Source organism: Strongylocentrotus purpuratus, unplaced genomic scaffold (genome assembly GCF_000002235.5).
Source record: "Strongylocentrotus purpuratus isolate Spur 01 unplaced genomic scaffold, Spur_5.0 spur5_scaffold_5, whole genome shotgun sequence".
Classification (NCBI taxonomy): Eukaryota; Metazoa; Echinodermata; class Echinoidea; order Camarodonta; family Strongylocentrotidae; genus Strongylocentrotus; species Strongylocentrotus purpuratus.
The window spans coordinates 44,277,918-44,300,853 of record NW_022145611.1 but is presented as its reverse complement, the minus strand read 5'-3'; the positions used below and the strand labels follow the sequence as shown (position 1 = coordinate 44,300,853).

Genomic DNA, 22,936 nt, shown 5'->3' with positions numbered 1-22,936 from the left:
GTATAGGTTAACCGAAAACCAAACGGATTCGGAGGGAGGATAACCGTTTTTTGGAACTACATACCCAGCCCTAATCCGGAGTGATCTGTGCATACTGCCAGGAACCGCTTCAAAAATTAAACATGTTAAATTTGTTGTGGCGTCATGGCAATTTCAAATGGAGCGTGTTCATTTGCGTTTCACAACCCTGTTGACCGTTTATTTTTTTTGGCAGTTCCCGCGGGAAGTTTACTATAGTTACTATAGTTTACTATAGTAAATACCATTGATTTCTTGATTTTGATAAGCTATCGAGCAATGTTACTATGGTAATTACTAATGGTTCTTTCCCTATAAATAACCAGAACCCGAGTCCCAAATTACACTTAAATATATCATATCCATCTCAATAACTGTCCAACAGTAACAACTCTATTTACCTCTGCCTCCTTCCTTCTCTCTCATTAACTGTCCAACAGTAAGAGTTCTATTCACCTCTGCCTCCTTGCTTCTGTGTCAGTAACTGTCCAACAATAAGAGTTCTATTTACCTCTGCCTCCTTGCTTCTCTCTCATTAACTGTCCAACAGTAAGAGTTCTATTCACCTCTGCCTCCTTGCTTCTGTGTCAGTAACTGTCCAACAGTAAGAGCTCTATTCACCTCTGCCTCCTTGCTTCTGTCTCAGTAACTGTCCAACAGTACAGCTCTATTCACCTCTTCCTCCTTGCTTGTCTCTCAATAACTGTCCAACAGTAACAACTCTATTTACCCTCTGCCTCCTTGCTTCTCTCTCATCAACTGTCCAACAGTAAGAGCTCTATTCACCTCTGCCTCCTTGCTTCTGTCTCAGTAACTGTCCAACAGTAACAGCTCTATTCACCTCTTCCTCCTTGCTTGTCTCTCAATAACTGTCCAACAGTAACAACTCTATTTACCTCTGCCTCCTTGCTTCTCTCTCATTAACTGTCCAACAGTAAGAGTTCTATTCACCTCTGCCTCCTTGCTTCTGTGTCAGTAACTGTCCAACAATAAGAGTTCTATTTACCTCTGCCTCCTTGCTTCTCTCTCATTAACTGTCCAACAGTAAGAGTTCTGTTCACCTCTGCCTCCTTGCTTCTGTGTCAGTAACTGTCCAACAGTAAGAGCTCTATTCACCTCTGCCTCCTTGCTTCTGTCTCAGTACTGTCCAACAGTAACAGCTCTATTCACCTATTCCTCCTTGCTTGTCTCTCAATAACTGTCCAACGTAACAACTCTATTTACCTCTGCCTCCTTGCTTCTCTCTCATTAACTGTCCAACAGTAAGAGTTCTATTCACCTCTGCCTCCTTGCTTCTGTGTCAGTAACTGTCCAACAATAAGAGTTCTATTTACCTCTGCCTCCTTGCTTCTCTCTCATTAACTGTCCAACAGTAAGAGTTCTATTCACCTCTGCCTCCTTGCTTCTGTGTCAGTAACTGTCCCAACAGTAAGAGCTCTATTCACCTCTTCCTCCTTGCTCGTCTCTCAATAACTGTCCAACAGTACAACTCTATTTACCTCTGCCTCCTTGCTTCTCTCTAAATAACTGTCCAAGAGTAAGAGCTCTATTCACCTCTGCCTCCTTGCTCTCTCTCTCAGTAAATGTTCAACAATAAGAGCTCTATTCACCTCTTCCTCCCTGCTTCCCTCTCACTAACTGTCCAACAGTAAGAGCTGAATTTACCTCTGCCTCCTTGCTTCTCTCTCAGTAACTGTCCAACAGTAAGAGTAGATCTATCAAATCTGAAATGGAAAGATTCAAACACCACATTACATCCCAAACTGCTACTTAGACCGAAATCAATAACTTTTGTAAGAACCAACAGTTCAGAAATAATGTTAATATCAATATTTTGTTTAGGTACAGTACTTCAATGCATTTTCATTTTAAGCTCTTTTCCTGTTTCAAATTGTACCATTTCTGTAATGACATTATCATGGGTGGTGGCACAACATAAATTTTTAACTGACCAATGTCTAAACCTCATCTACTTTGTGGATGACTTTTCAGTTAAAACAAGGCATTAGCGATGTTGTCTCGCCCACTTGTGAAAATAACTAGAATATCGCAATGTCCATTGCCATCTATAAGAATTGTAGGGCCTATCGCAAGCTGATTTTGAAATATCTGCCATAGAATGCAACATCCCATAAACTTTGAGAAGGGGTATTACATGATATGCTACTGCCTTTCACCACCTGCTTCCACTGCATCTACTCCCTCCCCCTTTGATACGAGTAGAATTATTGCATTGATATTTTACATGTGTGAAGGTAAAATGTGTTTGTGTTTGTAGTGTAGCTGAGGTTTGCAGGTAAACTTAACGCTTGACCTCAAATGACTTTTGACCTCTCTATGTGCCAATGTTCAACCTGTGACTCCCCCCCCCCCCCCCCCCTCCACCCCACACTCCAGCAAAACATAGAGAGTCATAGACAGAAATAACCGTCTGGTGTGGGTCATTTCTTTAATCAAACTGACATTTGTTGATTAAACACTAGAAATAAAAAAAGAAAAAAAAAACAATTGCATTTTATAAAAAACCAATATGAATGTATTACAAAAATAAATACAAATAGTGAGCCCTCATTCAAGACCAGTTTTGGTCATGCGATTGCATTGCGAAAAAAACGTTGTGAAATCGATCACAAAAGGTTGATCATCTAGCATATACGGTAAGTATTGGTGTGTACTGAAAGGTTCTGGATCATCAAAATGATGAGAAATTTGACCCAGTCATGGTAAAGTTACAAGCACTGTACACAGAAAGATGTATATGGGACTATGCGACACATGCGCAATATCTATCCACTCCGGATAGATATAATAATTTACCAAAATATCAATTAGTATCAAAATTTGTATCATCAGCTATTAGTCAAAACATATTCTTTCACATGATTGTTAAAAAAAGGTACCATTTCATTTTTTGAGAGGGGGGCTTTTCCAAAACTGGTCTATACCTTTACTGACATAATTAAAAGTAACTTGGTAGTGTCAAAAAGTTATATAGAAAATTTCTTAAAGGCCATAGCTTTCGTATTCTGCATTCAATTGTTCCCAATTATGCGGATCTGTTTCATTCCATCATAGCTTTAATTTAAAAACTACTTGACTTCAGCCTTTCTAAGCATATCAACTTACTTTCTGCAACTCTTCTTCAACTCTCAGTAACCTAAAATACAAACAAAACAAAACAAAAAATTACATTTAATAAAATACCATATCAATATATTACAATAAATACAAATAATGAGCCCTCATTCATAATGCTAAATGACATAAATAAAACAAGTCAACGCAAAGCATAGCATCCCCTCGCAGGGTACATACTGGGAAATCAAACTAAGGCCATGTTTTGATGCCATGTACTTTCATATCAAATTTGATTAAAATCCGTCAAACATTACTAAAGTTATCGATATCAGAAACCAGATTCGCATATTTAATGAGCTATGACCTTTGACCTACATACTCCGAAATTGAACTTATGCTGTGTTTTTATACCATGTACCTTCATATCGAATTTCATGAAAATCCATCAAATAATACTAAAGTTATCAAACAGAAACCAGATTCGCATATTTAATGAGCTATGACCTTTGACCTACATACTCCGAAACTGAACTTATGCTGTATTTTGATAGCATGTACCTTCCTATCAAATTTCATTAAAATCCGTCAAACATTACTAAAGTTATCGAATAGAAACCAGATTTGCACATTTAATGAACTATGACCTTTGACCTACATACTCCGAAACTGAACTTATGCTGTATTTTGATAGCATGTACCTTCATATCAAATTTGATTAAAATCTGTCAAACATTACTAAAGTTATCAATCGAAACCAGATTCGCATATTTAATGAGCCATGACCTTTGACCTACATACTCGGAAATTGAACTTATGCCTCGTTTTTATACCCTGTACCTTCATATCGAATTTCATGAAAATCCATCAAATATTACTAAAGTTATCGAACAGAAACCAGATTCGCATATTTAATGAGCTATGACCTTTGACCTACATACTCTGAAATTGAACTTATGCGGTGTTTTTATACCATTTACCTTCATATCAAATTTCATTAAAATCCGTCAAACATTACTCTAAAGTTATTGATTTTAAACCAGATTTTACTTAAGGCACACACAAGAAGGGCTTCGACAGCGAGCAGCATAATACAGGGGTCTAGATCCCCTCCTTCTAAATAACTGTCCAACAGTAACAACTCTATTTACCTCTGCCTCCTTGCTTCTCTCTCATTAACTGTCCAACAGTAAGAGTTCTATTCACCTCTGCCTCCTTGCTTCTGTGTCAGTAACTGTCCAACAATAAGAGTTCTATTTACCTCTGCCTCCTTGCTTCTCTCTCATTAACTGTCCAACAGTAAGAGTTCTATTCACCTCTGCCTCCTTGCTTCTATGTCAGTAACTGTCCAACAGTAAGAGCTCTATTCACCTCTTCCTCCTTGCTCGTCTCTCAATAACTGTCCAACAGTAACAACTCTATTTACCTCTGCCTCCTTGCTTCTCTCTAAATAACTGTCCAAGAGTAAGAGCTCTATTCACCTCTGCCTCCTTGCTTCTCTCTCAGTAAATGTTCAACAATAAGAGCTCTATTCACCTCTTCCTCCCTGCTTCCCTCTCACTAACTGTCCAACAGTAAGAGCTGAATTTACCTCTGCCTCCTTGCTTCTTTCTCAGTAACTGTCCAACAGTAAGAGTAGATCTATCAAATCTGAAATGGAAAGATTCAAACACCACATTACATCCCAAACTGCTACTTAGACCGAAATCAATAACTTTTGTAAGAACCAACAGTTCAGAAATAATGTTAATATCAATATTTTGTTTAGGTACAGTACTTCAATGCATTTCATTTTAAGCTCTTTTCCTGTTTCAAATTGTACCATTTCTGTAATGACATTATCATGGGTGGTGGCACAACATAAATTTTTAACTGACCAATGTCTAAACCTCATCTACTTTGTGGATGACTTTTCAGTTTAAACAAGGCATTAGCGATGTTGTGTCTCGCCCACTTGTGAAAATAACTAGAATATCGCAATGTCCATTGCCATCTATAAGAATTGTAGGGCCTATCGCAAGCTGATTTTAAAATATCTGCCATAGAATGCAACATCCCATAAACTTTGAGAAGGGGTATTACATGATATGCTACTGCCTTTCACCTGCTTCCACTGCATCTACTCCCTCCCCCTTTGATACGAGTAGAATTATTGCATTGATATTTTACATGTGTGAAGGTAAATGTGTTTGTGTTTGTAGTGTAGCTGAGGTTGCAGGTAAACTTTAACGCTTGACCTCAAATGACTTTTGACCTCTCTATGTGCCAATGTTCAACCTGTGACTCCCCCCCCCCCCCCCCCTCCACCCCACACTCCAGCAAAACATAGAGAGTCATAGACAGAAATAACCGTCTGGTGTGGGTCATTTCTTTAATCAAACTGACATTTGTTGATTAAAAGCACTAGAAATAAAAAAAGAAAAGAAAAAAACAATTGCATTTTATAAAAACCCATATGAATATATTACAAAAATAAATACAAATAGTGAGCCCTCATTCAAGACCAGTTTTGGTCATGCGATTGCATTGCGAAAAAAACGTTGTGAAATCAATCACAAAAGGTTGATCATCTAGCATATTCGGTAAGTATTGGTGTGTACTGAAAGGTTCTGGATCATCAAAATGATGAGAAATTTGACCCAGTCATGGTAAAGTTACAAGCACTGTACACAGAGATGTATATGGGACTATGCGACACCCATGCGCGATATCTATCCACTCCGGATAGATATAATAATTTACCAAATATATCAATTAGTATCAAAATTTGTATCATCAGGTATTAGTCAAAACATATTCTTTCACATGATTGTTAAAAAAAGGTACCATTTCATTTTTTGAGAGGGGGGCTTTTCCAAAACTGGTCTATACCTTTACTGACATAATTAAAAGTAACTTGGTAGTGTCAAAAAGTTATATAGAAAATTTCTTAAAGCCATAGCTTTCGTATTCTGCATTCAATTGTTCCCAATTATGCGGATCTGTTTCATTCCATCATAGCTTTAATTTAAAAACTACTTGACTTCAGCCTTTCTAAGCATATCAACTTACTTTCTGCAACTCTCTCTTCAACTCTCAGTAACCTAAAATACAAACAAAACAAAACAAAAAATTACATTTAATAAAATACCAATATCAATATATTACAATAAATACAAATAATGAGCCCTCATTCATAATGCTAAATGACATAAATAAAACAAGTCAACGCAAAGCATAGCATCCCCTCGCAGGGTACATACTGGGAAATCAAACTAAGGCCATGTTTTGATGCCATGTACTTTCATATCAAATTTGATTAAAATCCGTCAAACATTACTAAAGTTATCGATATCAGAAACCAGATTCGCATATTTAATGAGCTATGACCTTTGACCTACATACTCCGAAATTGAACTTATGCTGTGTTTTTATACCATGTACCTTCATATCGAATTTCATGAAAATCCATCAAATAATACTAAAGTTATCAAACAGAAACCAGATTCGCATATTTAATGAGCTATGACCTTTGACCTACATACTCCGAAACTGAACTTATGCTGTATTTTGATAGCATGTACCTTCCTATCAAATTTCATTAAAATCCGTCAAACATTACTAAAGTTATCGAATAGAAACCAGATTTGCACATTTAATGAACTATGACCTTTGACCTACATACTTCGAAACTGAACTTATGCTGTATTTTGATAGCATGTACCTTCATATCAAATTTGATTAAAATCTGTCAAACATTACTAAAGTTATCAATCGGAAACCAGATTCGCATATTTAATGAGCCATGACCTTTGACCTACATACTCGGAAATTGAACTTATGCTGTGTTTTTATACTATGTACCTTCATATCGAATTTCATGAAAATCCATCAAATAATACTAAAGTTATCAAACAGAAACCAGATTCGCATATTTAATGAGCTATGACCTTTGACCTACATACTCCGAAACTGAACTTATGCTGTATTTTGATAGCATGTACCTTCCTATCAAATTTCATTAAAATCCGTCAAACATTACTAAAGTTATCGAATAGAAACCAGATTTGCACATTTAATGAACTATGACCTTTGACCTACATACTCCGAAACTGAACTTATGCTGTATTTGATAGCATGTACCTTCATATCAAATTTGATTAAAATCTGTCAAACATTACTAAAGTTATCGATCGAAAAACCAGATTCGCATATTCAATGAGCCATGACCTTTGACCTACATACTCGGAAATTGAACTTATGCCTCGTTTTATACCCTGTACCTTCATATCGAATTTCATGAAATCCATCAAATATTACTAAAGTTATCGAACAGAAACCAGATTCGCATATTTAATGAGCTATGACCTTTGACCTACTTACTCCGAAATTGAACTTATGGCGGTGTTTATACCATTTACCTTCATATCAAATTTCATTAAAATCCGTCAAACATTACTAAAGTTATTGATTTTAAAACAGATTTGTTAATGCACACAGAAGGAAGGTCGGGCTTCGACAGCGAGTAGCATAATACAGGGGTCTAGATCCCCTCCTTCTTTGGCGAGGGGATAATTATTATCCCATGACTTTTACAAGCCGATCGCCTGTCAGCTGTGACCTGTCTAATTATCAACTAGCCTATCAAGATATTTATGATTGAATTAGAAATTAATAGATCTAGACTAGATCTAGGTCTAGTCTAGATCTATGATCTAGGCCTATAGTCAGATATAGGCCTAGTATCTAGATCTAGTAGGCCTAGATCCCTACCGACTTACGGTTTTAATTTATAACACTGACTTAGATCTAGATCTAGAACTAGGTCTAGATCTAGACTAGGACAGGTCTACGGTCTACACTCTATTGGGGGAAATGAGTATGGTAAAACCGTTCAATCAAAGTCAAACTGAGTCAAAGATTTTCACTTTTTTGAAACACTTCCTTTTCGTTTTTCGTAGGGCTTCAAAATTCAATCACAATCACACTCACTACTCAGCTCACTGAGCTGATATGATAACACGCAGACCTATATACGTATCGCATCTCAGACTTGATTTGTACTAAAACTGCAAACATAATATTATAAACAAAGTCAATGCCTTTAAAAGTTTAAATACACTCACACACTTATGCGATAACGCAAAATCTCCAACAAACTAATAAGAAAGATTCACGATAAAGTAATACAATAGCAACAACCGAATTCTTACCAAAACTAAGCTAGCAATCAGCACAACAGCACAACTATAAAACAGCAGTACTCAGAACTCATATGACCATGATCATGAGAATGTGCATGCAATTCGAATCGGCCAAAATCTTGGTCAGATTAAATTCGCCCTACAGACAATTCGCCCAGTATATTTCTCGCGCATATAATTTCTCACGAAATGCATGATTTTGCGTGTTTAAGGGAAAAGGAATGTCAAAACAATGGATATCTGATACCTTGTCGTTTAGGCCATGTAAAAAGAATATACATGTTTAGCGTCCCCGCCCGCTTCCTTTTGTGGGCCGCCTCCTATTATTTTTTTGATTATTATTATTTATTTTTTTTGATTTTTTTTTTTTTTTAGAGAAAAAAAACATAAAATGTCGGCGGCCATCTTGAAAAGTAGCCCGACTGACAGGGAAAATGTACCGAGCAGCCATTTTGAGCGGCCATTTTGAAAGAAAAAAAAAAAAAAAAAAAGGGCCTCCCCCTTCCTATTTTTCCTAAAACAGGACGCTAAACATTTTTTTTTTTTTTATTGGCCTTATTCCATTGCTCCTTAATTTTCTCTAGCTCTTTCCGTTGCCTAGCTTTGGCTAGCTTTGTATTCTTATTTCACGTGCGTATACCTACCACCATTTCCTTATCCTCGATCTCCCGCTAGCTCTCTCCTTCCAAGATATGCGCATTTCTGATTCCTCGATCTTTCATCCCTCTGTCCAGCTCATGTATTTTTACATGACTATAACGTACCGTCTTCCTCTTTCCTTCTCTTTATTTATATCTCACCATTTTTCATTTTGATGACGTCATCATAGTGAAAATTTCGATTAAATGCGACATGTCAGAATTTTCGTAATTTGCGTGTCATGCCTACCGAAGGTGACTTTTTCTAAAATTTGGATTCTACATTCCTGTCTTTTGCGAGCAATATCGCCATTATTTCTGCTTGGTTTTTGTTGATTTTTGAGTATGTTGTAGCTGAGACTATATGTTATCTAAATGTTCCCTCATTTTTTCAATCAGATGTCAGGATCACGCTCATGATCATCATTATCTTAATGATGATGATCATCATCATCATGGTCTGAAATCTGGATTCTACATTCCTGTCTTTGGCGAGCAATATCGCCATTATTTCTGCTTGGTTTTTGTTGATTTTTGAGTATGTTGTAGCTGAGACTATATGTTATCTAAATGTCCCCCTCATTTTTTCAATCAGATGTCAGGATCACGCTCATGAATGATCATCATCGATCACTATCATGATGATCATCATCAATACCATCATGATCATCATCATCATATCATCATCAAAATCATCAGGATCATGATCATGCATGATCATCAACATCATCATCATCATCATTAACATTATCATTATAATCATCATCATCATCACCATTACTATCAAGATCATCATCTTCATCATCATTATGATCATCATTGTTTACATGTACATGTCTATATAATTTCTCTCTTAATTTCTCTATATGGGAGATGACTTTTCTCAAATCTGGATTCTACATTCCGTTCTTTTGCGAGTAATATCGCTGTTATTTCCACTTGGTTTTTGTTGATTTTTAAGTATTTTGTAGCTGAGACTATATGCTATCTAAATGCATGTCTCCCTCATTTTTTCAATCAGATGTCAGCATGATCATGATCATCATCAATATATTATATCATCATCATCATCACGGCGTCTCCAACAATTTTTCTTCTTCCCTTTCTTTTTCTTTTTGACCTTTCACTGTACCATCTCCTTTGAATATTAACACGTATATCGCAAATAATGTAATAAACAACCATATTTACTTTATTATTACCCTATTATCACTTGATCCATTACTTTTTGCGTGTAATCCTTATGGGAGATGACTTTGTCTCAAAATCTCTACATTCTTGTCTTTTGCGAGCAATATCGCCTTTATTTTGGCTTGATTTTTGTTGATTTTTGAGTATGTTGAAGCTGAGACTATATACTATCTAAATGTTCTCTCATTTTTTTCAGTCTGTCATCATGGTCTAGCTGTTGATGATATCATCAACATCATCATGATCATCATCATCATCATCGATCGTCATCATCATCACTATCAAGATCATCATCATCATGATCATCATGATGATGATCATTCTTTACATGTCTATATAACTTCTCCCTTTCTCAATATACAAAATATTATAATCTATCATAAGACTTGAAAACAGACCACCTTAATCGTCCTCGTGACGATTTAAAATCTAGTATTTATTTTGTGTCTGTATAGAAGAAATTATTATTATTCTTCCTCAATTTTGTTCGCAGGATATCTCAAGACTGAATGAAGCCATTGTTATGATCTTGCCATGATGATAGATCTTAGTCTAACTTAGAACTGCGTGACTTTTCAAAGACTCAAAGTCATCGTGACGTCATCCAGGCGCCATTTTGTGAAAATCAACTAATGATCATATCTTCATAACGGATAGTAATTTTTCATTCACATTTATCATGATAAGATTAATATCCGTCCGGTCAATTTTAGGTCAATAAACGTGCGTAAACGCGCGCGTACGCGTTCGTGCGCGCGTTAATGCGTGCGCAAAAATTAAAAAAGCTCTAAATCGTCTTAAATTTTTTTTGCATATGTTTTAGGCCATTTAAGGCATTTCGCAAAAAAAATCGCGCACACGCGCATGCGTGCGCGTTTCCGCGCGTACTGGCAATTTGCAACATAGAATCGCCGAATTTTCTCTGTCATCATATTTGGCACATTTTTCCAAGCATTTTGATAATTTGTTCACCTTTTATTAACGCAATGAGCGTCCGTCAAAGTTGACAGCGCTCGCGGATTTGCGTTATCTTTTTCCACAATACATGGGCAAAAACATGCCTATATAAAATTCATTGTAACTCTTTAGAATAGATAGAAACTCCTAATATTTTGTCATATTTGGATAGATTATGAGTCGGAGATATAATTTCTGTCTTTTGCGAGCAATATCGCCGTTACTTCTGCTTGGATTTTGTTGATTTTTGAGGATGTTGTAGCTGAGACTATATGCTATCTAAATCAACCCTCTTATTTTTTCAATAAGATGTCATGATCGCGCTCATGATCATGATCATGATCATCATGATCATCATTATCATAATGATGATAATCATTTATCAATTACATTTTCATTTCTTTGAATAAGATAAATCGTCATAAGTGTTTCTTCATGATGTAAATTAGAGTCAAATGTGTAACTGGTTACTGCACAGGGTCAAAGGTCATATATTGTTTCAATCTATCTTCCCTAGATCCATGATGATCAAGGAGACACATTTAATCTTGACATATGAATAGATCATAATGGGAGAAGCATATAAATGGGAGAAGCATTTTACAAAATAATATATCGTGTAATGCATTATTCGTTTATGTAACCATTATCATACGTATCACCTAATTCGTCTAAGTGACGAATTAAAGTCTAGTTATTATTATTATTATTATTATTTTTCTATTTATTAATTTCTAAGCATACTTTGTTCATGTTATATTTTAAAACAGCATCTGAAGAACTAACACTTCAACAAGCTCTGCTTCTAGTTAGTTCCTCTTTTCTCGTGCTTTTTCTATTATATTTGTCATTTCATTGCATATTTTTGTAATATACTTATTCATTGTATTATGTTTTGAATGAGAAATAAATCATTTGAATCAATAAATATCCAGATTTTTCCGGATAGTGATATCAAATAATCTGTTTATTCACGAGAAGACCGTTGACAAATAACGTACATCTTTATATGGCTTAATCAAACAACTCCATAGAATAATACACACATCATAAATCAATCTACCCTCGCCGTCTTGTGATAGACCATAAACGTCTACATGGGACATGCTAAGGCAAAGCTTTTAATGCATGTCCAAAATGAATTAAGTTCTGTTTGCAATTGTTTCAAGGAAATCGGAGATTTCGTTGTCAAGTGGATGAGTCACTTGACTGGCAATGCAGGAAACGTTGTTTCGAATCCCGGCACGGAGCACTTGTACGCGTCCTTGGCGAGACATATACCAAGTTGTTTTAATAACGATAGTTATTATTATTATTATTATTATTATTATTATTACTATTTTTACTATTACTATCATTAATATTAGTATTCATCATCATCATCATCATCATCATCATCATCATCATCATCATCATCATCATCGTTATCATTTATCATTATCATTATTATTGTTATTACCATCAGGCCTAATGCTACAACTACTATTTTCATTATTATTAAAATGACAATAAAGTACACATTTACAAACTACTGCTCCCATCACTCTCCTCTCAAGACACTCTTGTTATCTTTGCCCTGTTACAGGTTTGAACACAATCTACAAAGAATGCCATTATCGATCACTAACAGCAAAACTGCTGAGTTGGTTATTTTTTCACGGCGTTCACGTTGATCTAGTCAGAACTGGTTTCGAAATTTATTGATCGTCATCTTTCTTTACTATGTGTAAACAGTAACTTTACGTCCACCCTATAATATAAAAATAGATTTGTGTTTGTCCACATTAAAAGTGGGCCCTAGCTTCTATGCAATAAACTTACTGTACACGATCAGGAGTGAAATATTTGTACTCCTCTTGTGGTAGAGCAAAGTCAGTACCACCCCCACCTTTCTGTCTCTCTCTGTCTCTCTCTCTCTCTCTCTCTCTCTCTCTCTATCTCTCTCTGCATCACTCTGTGTGTGTGTGTGTGTGTGCGTGTGTGTGTGCCTCTCTCTCTCTCTCTCTCTGCCACTCATGCCATCTCTCTAATGTCTGGAAACATTCCATATCCCTTTGTTATTACAGTCGATAGATTGTTTTTATTAGGAAATGTATGAACTTCGGGCAGTTCAGTTTTAATTGCTGTGACGTAGTACATTTTGCTAACTAAATCATAATTATTACCAGAGCAATCAGAACCCAAAGAAGATTGCGACACCACCTATGCATTTGCTAATATTTCTCAGAGAACACCGGTCTGCGCATACCATTTCTACCGAAACAGCTCTTATAAGTCGTACACTAGGAATCTTGCTGCTTTAAACATTAAAGTTTAACCATGGCGCCACGTCTAGACCTAGAGGAAGATAAGGCTATTGTCTGTGATATTCTACATGGGAAGATGCTGAGGAAGGGGAAGGAAAGCCTTTACTTCAATCGAACAGAAGTAAGTTAAGTAGTGAGAAAAGTGCTTATTACTTATGAGTCATCAACATGATATAGATGGTCTACTTCCTATTTTAAGAAAACGATGTAGTTAGGCAACAGTATTGATATATAGAATTTTATTTTAAAAAGCCCAGTATTTTAATGCATCATAAACTATCAAGCTTGGACAGATCTCATTTATTAACTTTCCTGTTAATTCTGTTTTAATACTAACGCCTCCATAAAATGTAATTACAACCAAGAAAGATATCTTCTTTAATAACAATCTTTTCAATACAAATTGTTAAAAGCAGTTTAAGACAATAATCCATAATTCACCGTCCACGAGACCGGCCATGTTAGTCTCGCGGGCTGTCGGTTATAGAGAGATGGACATCTTCAAAATAAATGATTTTATTTTCTTTGTTTGTCTTAGGTTCATGATATAATTCTTATGATAAATATTGTTGGTGCCACTTACTGATTGTTTAGAAAAATTATATATTTGTAAACAGAATTAATAAATAAATACTAATGTTTCCATTAGAACACAGGGGAATATATATATTTATAATTGAAACCGGTCATAGTGAAGAAGTGAACTCTCAGGGATTTTTGTTTCAATCTTTAATTATTAATTTTTATATATTTGTATGTAACCAGATGAAAATTATAACGAACATCGATGAAACAGCTTCACCCGTTTCAGTTACAGTTTATCCTCATATATTTCGCAGAATTGGAATTTGTAAACTTGGCCACAACATTAAAAGAAAGAATGCCAAATAAACTAGAATATATACAATGATTATACAAGGCTTAACATACAATTACATTTGATTTCTCACTATTTTGAAATGTCTTTCACAGGACCAGCGAATACGTTATGTTCTTGCCGTTACATAGTTAGCTACATCAGTTTCTTAGGAATAGCATGTGCCTTTATGAATCGGGTCAACATTAGTGTTACCATGACAGCAATGGCAAACAGTTCATACAGCTCGACCTATGACCTATTCAACTCAACGGCTGAACTATGTCCTGCTAGGTCAAACAATGACAACGAAGAAAACGTCAGGGTAGGATGAATAAATTATTCGATTATGATATGGCATTTAAATGAAATAGTAATGATTATAATACTGTTAAAAGAGATAGAACGCAAATTTACCACATACATAATCTCTTAAAATGATCGCTTACATTTTAAATGAAAATGCACATTAACAAAAATTTAAAATAAAATTGTAGAAACATTTGACCATATAAACCTGATGATGGCTATTGAACGAGTTGTGATAATGCTAATCAAATGTGTTTTAAGATGTTCATTGAAGATATCATGGTGCGGAACCAAATTTGAAAATGTAAAAAAGGAAATCATCGCGAAGAAGATGTACATTCAATGTTTATAATAATAATGAGTATTAAAGCGCTATATCCACTTTACAAAATGTTCATTAGACAGACAAGAGAATCATACAAAGAAGGGGTGAGTGTGAAATATATATGCAGTGAGAAAAGAGTTAGGTAGAGAATGGTGGGAGAGAGAAAAGAGTACATGTTGTCGGTAAGAAAGAAAGAAAAGAGTTAGGTAGAGAATGGTGGAGAGAGAAAAGAGTACATGTTGTCGGTAAGAAAGAAAGAAAGAGTTAGGTAGAGAATGGTGGAGAGAGAAAAGAGTACATGTTGTCGGTAAGAAAGAAAGAAAAGAGTTAGGTAGAGAATGGTGGAGAGAGAAAAGAGTACATGTTGTCGGTAAGAAAGAAAGAAAAGAGTTAGGTAGAGAATGGTGGAGAGAGAAAAGAGTACATGTTGTCGGTAAGAAAGAAAGAAAAGAGTTAGGTAGAGAATGGTGGAGAGAGAAAAGAGTACATGTTGTCGGTAAGAAAGAAAGAAAAGAGTTAGGTAGAGAATGGTGGAGAGAGAAAAGAGTACATGTTGTCGGTAAGAAAGAAGAAAGAGTTAGGTAGAGAATGGTGGAGAGAGAAAAGAGTACATGTTGTCGGTAAGAAAGAAAGAAAGAGTTAGGTAGAGAATGGTGGAGAGAGAAAAGAGTACATGTTGTCGGTAAGAAAGAAAGAAAGAGTTAGGTAGAGAATGGTGGAGAGAGAAAAGAGTACATGTTGTCGGTAAGAAAGAAGAAAAGAGTTAGGTAGAGAATGGTGGAGAGAGAAAAGAGTACATGTTGTCGGTAAGAAAGAAAGAAAAGAGTTAGGTAGAGAATGGTGGAGAGAGAAAAGAGTACATGTTGTCGGTAAGAAAGAAAGAAAGAGTTAGGTAGAGAATGGTGGAGAGAGAAAAGAGTACATGTTGTCGGTAAGAAAGAAAGAAAGAGTTAGGTAGAGAATGGTGGAGAGAGAAAAGAGTACATGTTGTCGGTAAGAAAGAAAGAAAGAGTTAGGTAGAGAATGGTGGAGAGAGAAAGAGTACATGTTGTCGGTAAGAAAGAAAGAAAGAGTTAGGTAGAGAATGGTGGAGAGAGAAAAGAGTACATGTTGTCGGTAAGAAGAGAAAGAAGTTAGGTAGAGAATGGTGGAGAGAGAAAAGAGTACATGTTGTCGGTAAGAAAGAAAGAAAGAGTTAGGTAGAGAATGGTGGAGAGAGAAAAGAGTACATGTTGTCGGTAAGAAAGAAAGAAAGAGTTAGGTAGAGAATGGTGGAGAGAGAAAAGAGTACATGTTGTCGGTAAGAAAGAAAGAAAGAGTTAGGTAGAGAATGGTGGAGAGAGAAAAGAGTACATGTTGTCGGTAAGAAAGAAAGAAAGAGTTAGGTAGAGAATGGTGGAGAGAGAAAAGAGTACATGTTGTCGGTAAGAAAGAAAGAAAAGAGTTAGGTAGAGAATGGTGGAGAGAGAAAAGAGTACATGTTGTCGGTAAGAAAGAAAGAAAGAGTTAGGTAGAGAATGGTGGAGAGAGAAAAGAGTACATGTTGTCGGTAAGAAAGAAAGAAAAGAGTTAGGTAGAGAATGGTGGAGAGAGAAAAGAGTACATGTTGTCGGTAAGAAAGAAAGAAAGAGTTAGGTAGAGAATGGTGGAGAGAGAAAAGAGTACATGTTGTCGGTAAGAAAGAAAGAAAGAGTTAGGTAGAGAATGGTGGAGAGAGAAAGAGTACATGTTGTCGGTAAGAAAGAAAGAAAAGAGTTAGGTAGAGAATGGTGGAGAGAGAAAAGAGTACATGTTGTCGGTAAGAAAGAAAGAAAAGAGTTAGGTAGAGAATGGTGGAGAGAGAAAAGAGTACATGTTGTCGTAAGAAAGAAAAAAGAGTTAGGTAGAGAATGGTGGAGAGAGAAAAGAGTACATGTTGTCGGTAAGAAAGAAAGAAAGAGTTAGGTAGAGAATGGTGGAGAGAGAAAGAGTACATGTTGTCGGTAAGAAAGAAAGAAAGAGTTAGGTAGAGAATGGTGGAGAGAGAAAAGAGTACATGTTGTCGGTAAGAAAGAAAGAAAGAGTTAGGTAGAGAATGGTGGAGAGAGAAAAGAGTACATGTTGTCGGTAAGAAAGAAAGAAAGAGTTAGGTAGAGAATGGTGGAGAGAGAAAGAGTACATGTTGTCGGTAAGAAAGAAAGAAAGAGTTAGGTAGAGAATGGTGGAGAGAGAAAAGAGTACATGTTGTCGGTAAGAAAAAAGAAAGAGTTAGGTAGAGAATGGTGGAGAGAGAAAAGAGTACATGTTGTCGGTAAGAAAGAAAGAAAGAGTTAGGTAGAGAATGGTGGAGAGAGAAAAGAGTACATGTTGTCGGTAAGAAAGAAAGAAAGAGTTAGGTAGAGAATGGTGGAGAGAGAAAAGAGTACATGTTGTCGGTAAGAAAGAAGAAAGAGTTAGGTAGAGAATGGTGGAGAGAGAAAAGAGTACATGTTGTCGGTAAGAAAGAAAGAAAGAGTTAGGTAGAGAATGGTGGAGAGAGAAAAGAGTACATGTTGTCGGTAAGAAAGAAAGAAAAGAGTTAGGTAGAGAATGGTGGAGAGAGAAAAAGTACATGTTGTCGGTAGAAAGAAAGAAAGAGTTAGGTAGAGAATGGTGGAGAGAGAAAAGAGTACATGTTGTCGGTAAGAAAGAAAGAAAGAGTTAGGTAGAGAATGGTGGAGAGAGAAAAGAGTACATGTTGTCGGTAAGAAAGAAAGAAAGAGTGAGGTAGAGAATGGTGGAGAGAGAAAAGAGTACATGTTGTCGGTAAAAAGAAAGAAAGAGTTAGGTAGAGAATGGTGGAGAGAGAAAAGAGTACATGTTGTCGGTAAGAAAGAAAGAAAAGAGTTAGGTAGAGAATGGTGGAGAGAGAAAGAGTACATGTTGTCGGTAAGAAAGAAAGAAAGAGTTAGGTAGAGAATGGTGGAGAGAGAAAAGTACATGTTGTCGGTAAGAAAGAAAGAAAGAGTTAGGTAGAGAATGGTGGAGAGAGAAAAGAGTACATGTTGTCGGTAAGAAAGAAAGAAAGAGAGATAGAGATAGCGGGAACACACCCTTGATAAAGAAAATGTTCGGGTATCTGAGTATCTGAGTATTTGACTGAAAATACATCTCGGAATACTTGATCATTATGGTTTGATTTGCTATCTATTATAATGAGGTAAATGCTTATTATTTTCCTCATCATGGCGATTGCTAATTTATAATTGATATCAAACTTTGGTATAATCAGTAGACCCGGAGTCGGAATAAGTTTGAACATCGCAAAACAGTAACACCATAACCTGCATAGTGCATACTGTTTTTTCACAAACAGACACTGATACAAACTCGTTTTGCAGAATTTCCTTTAGAACCCGCCCATCAGTACTGGGGCCCTTAATCACACAATCATAACAAACGGGAGATCTTTGAACAAAAATAGCAAATTACGAATGATAATGAATGTAATGATAATAATACGGTTACCCGAGAGATCGATCATACTCGATTTCCCGAATTCCGGGGCGAGTTTAAACACCGCAAGATGGGCAAGGAAGGAAGCACCCGATTAGGAGATCATATTAGAGCTAGAGGTCCCTAATTTCACAGTAATGTACTATGGTGCCTAATGCATGGAGTTCAAAACATTCTGCGTGAATGAAATTTACTATGATTTATAATGATTTAATAAATTAATTGAGTTGCAACTGTTAATGATTGATTATTTGAAACATGATTGTTAGCCGTCTCCATCATAATTATCTATACATACAGGAAGGAGAATTTCCATGGGATGCGCATACACAGGAACAGATCTTAGCTGCTATCTACTATGGCTTTCCCATCCTCCAAGTACCTGCTGGTATCTTAGCTGATAAATACCCTCAAACCTGTATCTGGTTGATAGGTGTAGGGTACCTACTATCAGCTATATTTACATTGTTCGTTCCTCTAGCTGCTTACGCTGGAGGAGCTCCTCTCATCATAACACTCCGAATTCTTTCAGGCCTCTCCGAGGTAGGTGGCTCTACAACTTTCTTCCTCTACAACAATCTCTAAAGGGTACTAATTATGTTTATAATCGGTGAAGTTTGGGAAGGACAGGATGGAAAGACGTCTCTTGTTACTATAAGTACATGTAGTTTGTTTTGAGGTGAATGAAAAGAAATATTTTCCAATAATTTTTTTTTGAGAATGACGAGTTAAGCAATATTATGGATGTTTGTGACATTAAAGCTCTAATTCTAACTTCCACACATGCCTTCTTGACTATTTTAGACGATGAAATGACAAGGGATAGAAAAGGGTGTGACAATTATATATTAATGTTAACTTTTTGTTAATATTCGGAACTCTTTTGTTGCATAGTATATGTCGTATTTTACTTATACTTATCTCTGACTAGTCATTATCATGCTTATCCGTTATTCATACTAACTTTTAATATCAACATTGTTATGCATAACATCATTATTGCGACCACGTGTTACATTGGTTACATAATCATTCATTTGTATAAATGGTTGCATTTAGTCCGAATCTATCGTAAGTGCTCCTATCAATCGCAACATCACAGTCGGTTATCTTTTAGTATTTAGTTGAGATTGATAGTATTCTGATGTTCAGATGTGGTCTTTTCCGATTAATCAATCTTTATTTGACTTTTCAAATGTTGTATTTTTCATATTAGCAAAATTCTTAAAGAACTAATTTTCATCCCATTTAAACAGAGTGGCACGTACCCCGGTCTCTATTCTCTGATGTCTCGTTGGGCTCCCCCGGCAGACAGAAGCAAGCTACTCGCCATTGTCTTTGCGGGTAATGTTGAAAACATCTTCCCTACAACATTAATTCATTGCTTTGAGTAGAATGCTTAAAAATAGTATTTCTTGTCTCTTTAATCTGTTTTTGGAACTTTTTCTATACAGATAACTCCAAATTGTTCTAATATCTACGTTGTAAGCTTCGACGACTCTTGAACGAAAATAGAATTAGATAAAAAATACACACAGAAAATTAAGAAAGTGGACACTATTTAAACTTAAGATTGTCAACATCATTTCATCTTTCACATGTAAACATAAACGAAAATGTATCCTCTTTAAGATTATATGTAATTGGAATCATACCGTTCATGCATGAGTGAATCTGAAAGAAAATTACATAACTGGTCTTTCGAATGTTGATGAGGTATCCTATGGCTCGTTCACGATCTTGGGTGTAAAGGTGAAGCATCTTGACCGTGCAGTCCTGCAACTACAGATGACATTCAGTGCTCAATCCTCTATAATAATAGTTTCTCATTCTTTGTTTTCATTGTTGAACAAGAATGTCTTATATATGCAAATGTTCATTAAAATTTGAATGTTAATTGACGGTTCGTATGAAAATTGTAAACAATTAAGAGCGCCCATGCACTGTCTCCTTTTCTTCTTTTTTTCTTCTTTTTTGCTGAGAGTCTTGAATAATATTATGCTAATTGAATATGGATTAATGAATTCATTTTAAGATCCTTTGCATTCTCTCCTTTTCTTTGTCTCTCTATCTATCTGTTTCAGTCTCCAAAATAAGGTTTAGCCTTCTTGTCATTCGGTACACTATCTAGTTTGCAAGGCATACTTGACTATGTAAAAGTGCATTAAGCCAAATTTAATGAACTCATTCTTTATTCTAGATTAAGTCCTTTAAAAATAAATCTATTATTAATCTTCTTTTCAGGTTCATCTGTCGGCCAAATCATTGCCCAACCTATCTCTGGTATTCTCTCCGAGTCAGACTTCCTCGGCGGTTGGCCATCCACCTTTTATCTTTTTGGTGAATAAAACAGCTGATTGGATTATTATCAATCGTTCACAAAAACGTTTACGATTATAATAGTTGTTTACATGCGCAGATCTAAAACTATGAAGAAAAAAAAACTTATCGTTAGAGATTAGGAAATCACCATCGTTGAGTATTTTATGGTCGAAAGTAAAAGATATCTTTTCATTTAACTTTATTTTGTTGAAGATTTAAGCACATCGGAAGCTCTTGCAGCGCAGTAAAGTATGCGCTTTATAAATGTATGTGATGAGTATTTGTTTACCCATTAAAGCCATCAAGCTGCATGGTACATCACTAACGTTCTTACCCGGGTGTAATTATTGGATACTTTGTCATGTTTGTAGAATATAACACTTGCAATACTTGCACTATGGCTAATTGCCGCTGGCAGAGCGTTATCTTAAATGCATTTGAAAGCGTACCGAAAAAAAGTACATCAGTTTAAAATCTGAACAATCATTCAACATCTGAACCCGTCAAATAACTTAATTTGTGGTATTAATAATAATTAAATGAATCTCAGGTTATTAACAACTTTTAGTTCCAAGATATTTGTTTCTTATTCTTTATTTAGGCGCACTTTCATCTTTACACAATGGGGCACCATTAAGCAGGTTATGTTAAAATAACCTTACCCTCCAAAGACTTTCCATAAAGTTTTCTTGATAACTATTACGTATTAATTACATACGTACTTTAAGATATGGGAAAATATCTCTTCCAAAGAACAATGTCGCATTTTGTCTCGGGCCTTTGGTGTATTTCTATTCCGTGACTGTACGATCGTAATACGAATGTAGTGTATTTTTAAAATATTCTGTTGTAGGTTCATTAGAAGTGCTATGGTGTATCTTATGGTTTCTTGTGATATATCCATCACCTATGGCACACCCGAGGATATCTCAAGAAGAAAAGGATTACATCATGGCTGAACTCAAACTTGAAGATGAGGTAATTAACGCCATGTTTAATGGACATGCTATGATTTTTTTTCTCAAATAAGTGGGCTAATTCAATGTGTAGGTTTTTAAGTTGTGAAGTGACATGATCAATGCATGAACGAACATGATTATAATCGTATATCACAATATGCGCATTTTATAGCTTTGATAGTATCTGATTTGTTTTTCGTTTCCTTCTTGTTCAGCCACCCAAGGATTATCCATGGAAACACTTCTTTACTTCGCTGCCATTGTTAGCTGTGGTTGTCGCTGATTTCGCTCTGATGTGGGTTCTTTACTCTCTAACATCCAACCTTCCAATATTCCTGAAAGAAGCTCTTCGATTTGACATCTCTCAGGTTTGTAAAAGCCAGAACGCAGTCCATTAGGAGCAAAGTAAAACCAGGGGGGGGGGGGGGGGGTACATTTCCAAATGTGTCCCCAGAGTCTTACTCTCTATGTACTTTGGTATGCCTTCATCCGCCATTAGGCATAGTCTTTCACTTATGTTGTGTGGCTTGTTGTTTCGATTTACTTGTGCTATCTAAATAATAACATTACCAACATAATTACGATATCATGATGATACTCCATACCCCCGAGAACAGATGATAACATAAATTATTATTTTTATTCAATGTTTGACTTTTTTCATTTTTGTTTCCATGCAGGCTGGTATTTTGTCAGCTGTTCCGCACATTGTTTTCTTTATCTTCATCCTCGGTGGAGGAGTCTTAGCAGACTTCCTTCTCTCACACACCAACTTCAGCATCACCACCGTCAGGAAATTCATGACCACAATAGGTAATAAAATAATAATAATAATAATCCGGTTTTTTATATAGCGCTCAATACACCGATCCAACGATGTACCTAAGCGCTTTACAGATATATTATTACCCCGGTCATCGGATTCAGGCTTACCCGCACACAATGTGTGTAAGCTAGTTATGGGTACACCTAGCCGTCGCTTCACCAATTTAACTGGGGATGTTGGACTACTTCTGCCAACGAAGATAGCTAAAATTTCCCAATCAATCAAGGAAACAAGAACAACAAGTGGGAGGGGTCCATAGATTTCACCAACGATGTACAATCAGCAACAGCACGCATGTCAAATAGTACGCCTTATTTTTGTTGAATGGCCTCATAAAATCTGTAAACTCATAAACTTGGATGAGACTCTTAAAGGTTAAAGTCAATTTTGTATAAATTATTAAGTTATGATTTGCCAGGGTAATAATCGGGAGCGCCAGGAGGGTCAAATCTGATTGACATGAGCACTATACAAGAACCCACTATTATTATTATTAT

The 22,936-nt window shown here is 35.9% G+C and overlaps 1 protein-coding gene and 2 long non-coding RNA genes across 3 annotated transcripts in view; 1 reads left to right on the top strand and 2 right to left on the bottom strand.

Annotated features, from left to right (window-relative positions):
- Positions 1-1,506: 1,506 nt before the first annotated feature.
- On the bottom strand, positions 1,507-3,176 carry LOC105441742. The gene is made up of 2 exons (XR_004066680.1): positions 3,145-3,176; positions 1,507-1,742 (listed from the first exon to the last, which is right to left on the bottom strand). It is a non-coding gene; the product is annotated as an uncharacterized LOC105441742 (long non-coding RNA).
- Positions 3,177-4,265: 1,089 nt separating this feature from the next.
- LOC115929699 lies at positions 4,266-8,578 on the bottom strand. Its single transcript, XR_004066679.1, has 3 exons — positions 8,286-8,578; positions 6,145-6,176; positions 4,266-4,743 (listed from the first exon to the last, which is right to left on the bottom strand). It is a non-coding gene; the product is annotated as an uncharacterized LOC115929699 (long non-coding RNA).
- Positions 8,579-13,064: 4,486 nt separating this feature from the next.
- Positions 13,065-22,936, top strand: part of LOC578318 (sialin) — a 12,322-nt gene continuing 2,450 nt past the window's right edge. Inside the window, exons 1-8 of the mRNA XM_778492.5 lie at positions 13,065-13,489; positions 14,341-14,549; positions 18,633-18,875; positions 19,589-19,676; positions 20,577-20,672; positions 21,508-21,632; positions 21,829-21,981; positions 22,294-22,426. Of these exons, the coding sequence (XP_783585.3) occupies positions 14,415-14,549; positions 18,633-18,875; positions 19,589-19,676; positions 20,577-20,672; positions 21,508-21,632; positions 21,829-21,981; positions 22,294-22,426 (973 nt within the window). The 5' untranslated portion in view covers positions 13,065-13,489; positions 14,341-14,414. The remainder of the gene's footprint in view (positions 13,490-14,340; positions 14,550-18,632; positions 18,876-19,588; positions 19,677-20,576; positions 20,673-21,507; positions 21,633-21,828; positions 21,982-22,293; positions 22,427-22,936) is intronic.